The 10,838-nt window shown below is 30.7% G+C and overlaps 1 protein-coding gene across 1 annotated transcript in view; it reads right to left on the reverse strand.

Moving 5' to 3' along the window:
- LOC106464145 (cyclic AMP-responsive element-binding protein 3-like protein 3) overlaps positions 1-10,838 on the reverse strand; it is a 33,388-nt gene that overhangs the window by 3,759 nt on the left and 18,791 nt on the right. Inside the window, exons 6-11 of the mRNA XM_013924256.2 lie at positions 9,669-9,749; positions 9,217-9,264; positions 8,487-8,545; positions 6,826-6,894; positions 4,663-4,747; positions 4,037-4,145 (exon numbers count right to left, since the gene is read on the reverse strand). Coding sequence (XP_013779710.1) covers positions 4,037-4,145; positions 4,663-4,747; positions 6,826-6,894; positions 8,487-8,545; positions 9,217-9,264; positions 9,669-9,749 — 451 coding nt within the window. The remainder of the gene's footprint in view (positions 1-4,036; positions 4,146-4,662; positions 4,748-6,825; positions 6,895-8,486; positions 8,546-9,216; positions 9,265-9,668; positions 9,750-10,838) is intronic.

Below are 10,838 nucleotides of genomic sequence, written 5' to 3' on the forward strand. Positions count from 1 at the left end.
CGCTATGATATCATGTAAAAGCTTTAGTGACATGCCTGTCCATTTCAGAATTGTCATGCAAACCCAATTAAATGGCTTATCTGCATGTAGCCATTCTTCATTCAGGACAGACTGACTATCCAGGAAAGACAGCTAGTCAACAGCACCCACCTCTTAACTCTTGTGTGACTAAATAGTGAGGTTTAACTGTTACTCTTATAATGTATCCATGGCCTCAAAGTGTGGAGCAAATTTTTACAGTAATGGACCACAAGCAATGAACCCTTGGATTCACAGTCTGAGGATGCTAATCACTAAGCTACATCCAGCATTAGTGACATGCTTTGTACCATTTTTTTTTTTAAATGTTGCATTACTGTTTACATGATAGTATATTACACAAAGTTTTGAAGACACTTAACCCTTTCAAGACAGGTCACGGGTCAAAGGCTATGTCATAGCGTTTGTTGGCTTATAACAATTTTATTGAACTACTATTTCATGAATTTATGTCAATCTTGTTTGGTTGTTTAGCCTTAAAATAGAAAATCAGATCCCTCTTGCCATGCCCACCTGTCACATCCTCTCTTTCACAAATTGCCAATAATTCTCGCTCACAGTTAATACTATATTATTTATAACTAATAGAAAGTCAAAGTTTTAATCTATCAAAAAACTTGTGTTGTTTCTGTACAGAAAATGGTTTATTTCGCTTCCTGTTCATGGGAAACACATCAACAAAGGTAGCTGAATTTTTAATGGCTCTTGTCACATAGTTAGAAAGCCAGAATAACTGTGATAGTTACAGAACATTGTCTGTTTTTTGCATGTCATTATTCCGCAACATAATAATTATTTAGTGCAGTAGTATAAAAAAGTAGGATTAAGTTTCATTGACAGTGGGCAGCAAGTAAAAAAAAGAAAAGAAAAAATGATGACCTAGGTAAGTACTATATTTCTTGTTTTTCATGCATATTCTTTATTTATTATTATAAAAGTAAGTAAAATTAGAAACTTTTTATGTTAGTTAAGGTTAGATTAGGTAAAATAAAGAAAAATAATATTTTATGACGTATGCTTGTGAGCAACTTGCAAGCAGCCCATGCATTACATGATTCGATAGGATAATGTGAGCTACACATTTGTCAAGTGATTTTCAACTTGTGTGGCCAAATTATTAGTTACACACAGTTCAAAGGACAATAAAACAGTAAAATGTAAGTGTAAACATATGTATATTGTTACGAATTTAAAGCTATTTAGGATAAACAAATCGTTTCATGTTACAATTTGAAGTCATTCTAGAAAGAAAAAAAAGAGGGTAATTTAGATTTCATATTTTTCAAATTAACCATCCTCGTATAGAGTAAGGGTAGAGAAAATAACAGACAAAATATAGTCTTACATTTGAACGTTTGAAATTTATTTTGGAAGTTTTTGTACTCTTGAGTAGTCAAAATGTTTGTCTCCATATATTCAAGGAGAAATTTTTATTGAAAAGTTTGTGAAGTTATTAGAATAGCATGGACACTATGAAGGTCAATTTGTGGTCGCGAACTTAGCTGATACCAAATCTAAAACCCATAACTATAATTAAAATTCATTAATGCAGACCAGCACATCCACTGTATGAAGGTACTTCATAGTGTTAGAGTTCACAGACGAGGGAACATCACAGACTGCTCATTACAGCAGCAAATGTTAAACTAAAAACAATGATGTAAAGATATGAATCCCACAAACTTCAGATCCCATGTAGATATGTGTGGGTTTTAAAACCAGCCTGAAGAATGCTTTGGAAAACGATAATAGCAATCAAAACATAAAGGGCAGTGGTGATAATGCCACGATATGAATCTGCTTTAGCTGGTTTGAACGCAACAGACTATTTATTAATAAGTATACCAGAAATACCTCATAACATTCTGTAAGATGTTACATTACTAATACTGATGGATTTCTACGAAGAAAGACCTACTTTGGCATTATAATGTACCATCCCATACAGCATGCCATGCCCAGCTTTGGTCTGAATCAAATAAGGCCCAGTATCCATTTTGATCAGTCTAAATTTCTGGACTGAATCTAATTGAACTTGTATGAAATGCCGAATGAGACAGAATTCACAGAATGAAATCTCAGTAGATTTTCATAGTTTATCTAACCAGGTACATACAAATAGTTAGTAATAGTTAAAGATGTGTGTGGGAATTGCCAAAGGTAACCCCATTCTCTATCAAAATGAAGCCTTAGTAATGTAACATGGCATCTCTCTTATCCAAATGTACATTTGAATACTTTTGGTAATGTCATTTACATATCCATACTCCAAAACTTTACAATACCAAATAAATGCAGAACATAACAAAACGTTTATATATATATATTCCCTGTAATAATTGTCTTCTTTATCATAACTACATAATTAGTTAGAAATTAATTAAAACACTTTCTAAATGCTTACAGTTTTGTTCTATTACCTATTTATATTTAAACAAGAATACTGTACAATATACAATGATCAACTGTAGCTCAAAAACAAAGTTTTGAGATTTGGCCATTGTTTATTTCAAGAACTATTACATGGAGACATTTAGACTGTCAGAAAATGTTTTTCAATTTAGCAGACTTCAAAGAATATATTAATAATTAGAAAGTTCTGACAAGAACTAGGCTGAAATTTTATCAAAGCAACTTGTGTAAAAATTTTTCAATTAAAAGCAACAACAGCATTTGATACGAACAATCAACAAGCCAACAATAAAAGAACATGTATTTTGGCCAATTTACGTTGGCGTTATCAGGTGTAAAACATGTCTGACCAGCAAAAAGTTACGAGGAAGAGGTTTAACTTAGTGTTAACTTTAAGTAATGTTAATGTTTTGGATAAGACGTCAGTATTTCTTTCCAAGGCTGTGCATTAACACCAGCTAACCCTTCACTTCTATTTTAGCAAAGAATTATACAAACAGCAGAAAATTTCTGTTGGTTCTCTAGTATTCAATTTACTTTTATCAAGTAAGCAACTTTTAAGTTCATTAAGATTATAAGTTACATTTGGTTTAATAAACAATTATTAAACAAGCTGAAAAAGGAGAGTACACAGTGGTGTTAAACAAATGTAACCACATTTCTAGAGTAAACCGTTAAATGATGCTACATACGTTTCTCTTAAAAACGATCCCACAACAGACGGTTCATACGTTTCTCTTAAAAATGATCCCACAACAGACGGTTCATACGTTTCTCTTAAAAATGATCCCACAACAGACGGTACATACGTTTCTCTTAAAAATGATCCCACAACAGACGGTACATACTTTTTAAGAGAAAAGTATGAACCTTCTGTTGTGGGATTGTTTTTAAAAGAAACGTATGAACCGTCTGTTGCGGGATCGTTTTTAAGGGAAACGTATGAACCGTCTGTTGCGGGATCATTTTTAAGAGAAACTGATCCCACAACAGACGGTTCATACGTTTCTCTTAAAAACGATCCCACAACAAAGTTTTCTAATTTGATAAAAAAAAACACGTTAATGACTGTACAACACAAAAATAACTTGTACTAATCACATTCTTCATCAATAACATGTTGTCTGGTACCAGTCTCTCACAGAGAACCAACCATTTGGTTGACGTGTAACACCTCCTCTGTTATTTATTTTGGGTGAATTAACTACACTCTCCCTAGGTCTAATTTTTTCACCTTTAATAGCTGATTTCAAGATAAGGAACTCGTACAGCTGGCACAAGATAAGCCAAGTCCTAAATTTAGTGTTTCGTTTATAATGAGTTTATTTAAAAAAAAGAAAAATATATTTCTTGCATAATATCTATTCATTTATTTTTTTTACTGTTTGGTCTAATTTGTAATTAGAATTACAGTAATCTATCCAGCCATTATAAAGACCCTTATACAGCCCAAGAACTCCAGTACAGTGACCCAATACATTTACAGATAAGTGTAGGAAAAGCATAGTTATAAATCTTCTTACACATAGAAAAATCCAACATATCTTATGCTATTAAATTGATATGAACTACAAGAATTAAGTACCTGTGCCTGGAGACATTTTCAAGGATGGTGCTTTGAGCTGTCTTTCATTTCCGAAAGAACTCGGTTTGAAATTTGGAAAAAGCAGCAAAGCAAATGACAGCAACAAAACCTATAAAAAAAAATAAATCAAAGTCACACCTGTCTTAACATCTTATTTTTAGCTACTTGCAAGATACCATTTATATTTTTTAGAGCAATTACTTGATAAATTTGCAAAGTAATTAAAATTCAGTACCAAATTACACAACTATTTTTATAACACAAGAAATAAAATTTATTTCTTTTACAATAATGCATAAGGAGGTTAGAAACAAGCTAATTCAAACGTTAAATAACTTACCTTTCAAATTCTACTAACACAATGAGCGAACGCACGTTATTTTTTAAAAATATATTGAATATGACAAATAATAAAATCACACAAATATAATTATCTTAATAATTAATTATAAAGATATCAGCTAAAAAAGAAACTACAACCCACATTTTGTTAGTTGGTGTTTTTTTTAATTATAACTAGAATATCAAAGATGCTAGAATGAAGAGTTACTACTGTACATAACAGAAATGTAATGGAAATAGTAAGATTCAGTAAACAAGAGTGAAAGAAAAAACTTCAGGCTTACAGCGACACAGGTGCTCGTTTGTGCAGGTTTTGAGGAACTGCTAGAGACTAACATTTGCAGCCGTTTTAGTTGGTTTAGCAAAGACCTGTACAAGAAGATAAATTATCATTTAGACTACCATGATCGTGAAAAAGACATATTTTTAACTTTCTAACAAAACCATATTAAAGACTATCCATTGGGCTAAAACATCTAAAAAACATGAAAAATACAGCTGCAAAATATTTTATCCTAAATTTTTTTTTAATGGGTTAAATCTTATCCTCTACCATAAAATTGTTTAAAACAAGATGTACTTTTGCAGGATCCTTGAAAGTGTTCAGTTTCAAGAGTAAATAAAATCGAAATCAAGAAGTACTTTTATTTTTTGTTTTTGAAGTTCATACGTCATATAGTGCTGTAGCCTACAGAGTGCATAATTCTTCTCATGATTTATGGCATACATGTTTTATTGATATCATTTTAGTGTCCACTCACTGACTGACAGAAAACATATTACTGTATAGTGGTGCAAGTGCTTAAAACAGAGTGCATGTTTTATTGATATCATTTTAGTGTCTACTGACTGACTGACAGACAACACAATACTGTATAGTGGTGCAAGTGTTTAAAACAGGTGACCCCCTCTAGGCAGCCTTTGGCATTGTAGCCTACAGAGTACATAATTCTTCTCATGATTCATGGCATGCATATTTTACTGATATCATTTTAGTGTCTACTGACTGACAGACAACATTACTGTATAATGGCACAAGCGGTTAAAACAGGTGATCCCTCCAGGCAGCCTTTGGTCCCCCTTTTCACGAAAATAATAAAAACAGAAGTAAAAAAATAACTGGTAATTTCTGAGATATATACTAATTGTTAGCTCACTTTTTGGTGTATTCTTGCTTTGCTTCAATCAAACGAATAATGCCAACAAAAATTTCATATTTTAACCCTTTATACCCACTGACCGAGAAATTCAGATTTACTCCACAGTTACCAAAAAAAAGTTTCCCTCTACTGCAACATGCAGGAATATCCCCCTGTACTAGAAAGAATCACCAAACCAGCATGTGTGCTGCCATCTGTGTTCTATGCATGAAACCTGGATGTTTATATGCCTTATTACAAAATTACCAAATTTGCAGACAGCATCTTTATATCTTGGATATTGTTATCTAAATAATTTGTTGTATATTTTGTAATAACTTTGGATTCTTATTAACTTAGTTTTACATATATTTATGCCAGTTACTGGATCTAATTTTCCTCAATTGTTTGTTTAAATCATTATTTTTCACTATCCAATACATTTTTCAAGGAATATTACTGTCAGATATAGAAAATATAGCTTCTAACAATACTGAAAAAGTAATACAAAGGGTCAAATTAATACTTTTATTTGTTGGTGGACAATTGACACTTGTAGTGAAAGGGTTAAATGTTAGAGCTTTCTTCTTTAATAAATGGAAGCTGAATTATTGTGAATCTTAAAAAAATTATTATTAGTATTATAACTTGCATCCTAAAAATTCTTAGCTTCAACAGCACACTAGCAGATTTTCACACTTGTTTAGAGGTACCCACGACTTACTTGTACTTTTAAAATTAAGGTTTCAAATGGGGTAACAAAGACGCACAATGGTAATAAAACAGTTTTTATACAGGGAGACACGACCACGTCTTAAGAGAGAAAACAGCATATGTATATCATAGAACAATGCTTCCTACCAACTAAACCTATTAACTACTACTGTTGGTAGTTTGTATTGTTTTTGCATTATCATAAAAAAAGCAAAATAAGATAAAGAGTTTTTCAGTGAATACTTTAACCTGCTTTTCAGTATAGGTGTTATGTATTAAAATTGATAAACAAGTTTGTCAGCACCAAATTCACATAACACAATGTCACTTAGCTGTCACAAACATCTGTACTGAAAACATTTAAGGTTACTTATGATTTCTTAGTTTCGAAACAATAAATCAGGAAATTTAATAATATTTGAACAACAAGGTTCTAATTTTGTGGATGTACAGAACTTTTCTGGGTGTGTGTGGGAGGGTCTTGATTTGGTTAGTATGATACTGAAATACACAAATCTCTTCTATATCACGTTTTAGAAATCGTGTGACAAGGTTTAAGATTTTTCAAAGAAATGAGCAACACTTCAAACTCACATGTTCTGTTTTTGTAAGATAGTGACTTTCTTCTGGAGCTCCACATTTTGTGCTGTACATACCTTTACTCTAGAAATAGAAGTAACAACAGAGATAACTTAATTTACACAACAGTGCAAACACCACAGTACCATTTTGAGTGTAATGTGAAAATATGGCTATTCTACGGTAGCATGTCAAAGGTACAGCCGAGGATAAAATCATCTAGAGCGGTGGTATTCAAGCTTTTTTATGGTGACTCCCTCTTTTGAAATATGTATTTTGTTATGCTACCCTGTAATACTTATTTGTGTATGTCATTTTCCCATGTTAATTGCTGTTATTCAGCAGATATCAGATAAATAAATCTAGATAGTTATTCAGCAGATATCAGATAAATAAATCTAGACGGTTATTCAGCAGATGTACGATAAATAAATCTAGACGGTTATCAGCAGATATACGATAAATAAATCTAGATGGTTATTCAGCAGATATACGATAAATAAATCTAGACTGTTATTCAGCAGATATCTGATAAATAAATCTAAACGGTTATTCAGCAGATGTATGATAAATAAATCTAGATGGTTATTCAGCAGATATCTGATAAATAAATCTAGATGGTTATTCAGCAGATGTCTAGATTTATTTATCGTATATCTGCTGAATAACCTTCTACATTTATTTATCGTAAATCTGCTGAATAACCTTCTAGATTTATTTATCGTATATCTGCTGATTAACCGTCTAGATTTATTTATTGTAAATCTGCTGAATAACCTTCTAGATTTATTTATTGTAAATCTGCTGAATAACCGTCTAGATTTATTTATCTGATATCTGCTGAATAACCATCTAGATGTATTTATCATACATCTGCTGAATAACCATCTAGATTTATTTATCAGATATCTGCTGAATAACAGTCTAGATTTATTTATCTGATTTCTGCTGAATAACAGTCTAGATTTATTTATCTGATATCTGCTGAATAACAGTCTAGATTTATTTATCGTAAATCTGCTGAATAACCATCTAAACTTATTTATCGTAAATCTGCTGAATAACCGTCTAGATTTATTTATCTGATATCTGCTGAATAACCATCTAGATTTATTTATCGTAAATCTGCTGAATAACCATCTAAACTTGTTTATCGTAAATCTGCTGAATAACCTTCTAGATTTATTTATCGTATATCTGCTGAATAACCGTCTAGATTTATTTATCTGATATCTGCTGAATAACCATCTAGATTTATTTATCGTAAATCTGCTGAATAACCATCTAGATTTATTTATCGTTTCTATTCTGTATGAGCGTGTCTATAGCCAAAAATATATACAGATTAAACACTGATAAAAGTGACATAGCATATCAAAAACTGTATAATTTTACTTATATACTCTGTTTATATTGCATCTTTTGTAATTATTTATATCCTATTTTTATTTTACACTAATCTTTAAAGTAGGGTACTCTTTGACAGGAATCCTAATAAAATCCCTATAATTTTTATTTTCCTTTAAAAATCCCTGTATCTTTGGAATCTAATTTGTTCTCAGATTAGGTTGCAGATATCTGCTGAATAACCTAATGAAAGTACCTTTAATACCACAACTACATAACATCCGAGGATGGTAAAGTATTACATATCTTCTCATACTTTCAATACCCACCTTTTTTCTAAGCCATCCACGTACTCTTTCTTTCTCTTCCTACTATCTTGAGCTGATTGCTAAGAAAATATATAAAGACTGCTGTTAATATTAAACTAACTTTTCGTCACTATTTTCATATTAAACTAACTTTTCTTCACTATTTTCATATACTTTTAAATAATAAATTTTTTAAATTCCATATCACTGCATCATTGATGTATCTTCTAGTCTAAATATTTCAAAAATAGATTTTAACGAACGTTTTGAGCACACCTTACAAATTTGAAACATTTCACTAAGCTTCATCATCATCATCATCATAGACAGCAGTACATCGATAATTCTACCGATGCTTAGCTGCCACACAATCATGCCACACTAAGCTTAACCAAGTTATCAAAGGGTTCACGATTATGTTGGATCGAACAAACGAACACCCATTCAATGTTGTTTTTCGTACTTTTTGTCAAATCTTTTCTGTTTATCTAAGCGAGATCTTTGCATCTTACTTTTAAAATTTTATATGATCAAAGGTATTCACTCATAAAACTAATTTTTTAATACTTGGTTCACAATTTGGTTTAATACACGTGTAAGAAACATATTTGGTAATAATATTAATTTACAGCTAGACAAAAAAAATAATTTTCTTTCACACGAAACATGTATACGATACGGATGTGTACAAATAAATATAATTTTATCCTCCCCCCCCCCCAAGTTTACTGTTTACTTTTTAAAGTCTTACCTTATTACGAATTTTTCTCCTTATTCGTTTTAAATCCCTTTCTTCAGCCTAAAAGTAAGTACTTTCTATTAGCATGTTTTCAAAACTGGAATGTAATAAACAAAACAATGTTTAAATTGTACGGTATATGCATGTGTAACTTTCACACTGATACATTACGAAGTTGAAAATTAGAAATAAACTTTCACATGTACAAGTGCAGAAATTGTTTTACCAAAAGTTGTATTCTATTTTTCTCGTGCATGTTTTACAGGACAGTAAAAGGGTAAGTACATTGATAAAAAAAGACAAGTGGATTGTTCTACCATTTTATCCTCTGGATAAGAAGATTTTTTCAAAAATTCCACATCCCTGTTGAGTGTACACTAATGATGATAATGTAATATTAAACCTTGCAAGGTGAGCTGGTAATTAATTAACACTGTTGTATGATAAGTTGATGATTTTCTTACCTTAGTAAGAGGAAGATGAGTTGGTATTGTGATACCTTCTTTCTTCAGTAAACGTTTTTCTTCAGCAGTAAGTTCCAGATTCTTTAGAGAAAACACAGAAAAACTAATGTACAACTCACTTACTTTAAAATAATAGCTACAAGTCAAGTTTCCATAAATCAAAAAGTAAAACAATAAGAATTTAGCATATAAGCATAAATTCAACTATAAAATATACTTGGACAAAAAGTTCTTTTAGTCATAAAGACTGCACATAAAAATGTTAAATTTAATACTTTTAACTCTCAGTATATGGATTTGATGATTTTGACCAACCTTGTAACAATGAAACTATACCCACTATAACTCTGAATGCACTAAGTGTATCTTAATAAAATTTGGCAAGCTTTTAGTAAACATTTGTCTCTGAACTAACAAAGCCATTACCGAAGCATAGACTGCTTCAGTAATGGCTTTGTTAGACAGTGAAAGGTGATTTTCATGCTAAGAATAAAGATACTTATTTTCATGTATGCTTTTCAAATTTCACTTTCTTAACCTCTAAAACCTTCTAAATGAATATCAAAAGTTTTTCAGTAAAAATTTATGGCTTATATTTTACTTAAACTATCATACATTCTATGGAATTGACTGTCACTCTTAAAATGAACCCACCCCTTAAAGTGTGGAAAATAATTTATGATAACTTCAGTCCTAGTAATTATTGTTTATCTAAACATGCACATTTATCATTAAGCTTTACAAAGCCATTTAGTATACATTTATAGTTATTTTAGTATTTATGGAGCATTACATGTTATTCAGAGTATTTTCAGTCAAGTTAACTAACTCGTAATGCTAGTTTTCAAGCTGAAGATGAATGCCATTATACATGTTATCACACTCAAATGATTTCACAAGTTCATAAACATCTAACCTAAAATTGAAAATTATAAATATTTTGAGAAATGGATTTAACTATTACGAAACTTATTTCTACAAAATAACTCATAATTTAAATAAATTGACTTGGTTGATTAAATATAAAGTTAATAGTCTAAAACTTCTGTTTTTTAAGTTAATTTGACTCAACTTTGAAATAAAACCTGGTCAAACTTTTAAAAAAAACTTTGTTTAGTGAAAGTTTATGATTAAAAGGCAGGAAATATATATATATATATATATATATAT

This window comes from Limulus polyphemus, unplaced genomic scaffold (assembly GCF_000517525.1).
Source record: "Limulus polyphemus unplaced genomic scaffold, Limulus_polyphemus-2.1.2 Scaffold1569, whole genome shotgun sequence".
Lineage (NCBI taxonomy): Eukaryota > Metazoa > Arthropoda > Merostomata > Xiphosura > Limulidae > Limulus > Limulus polyphemus.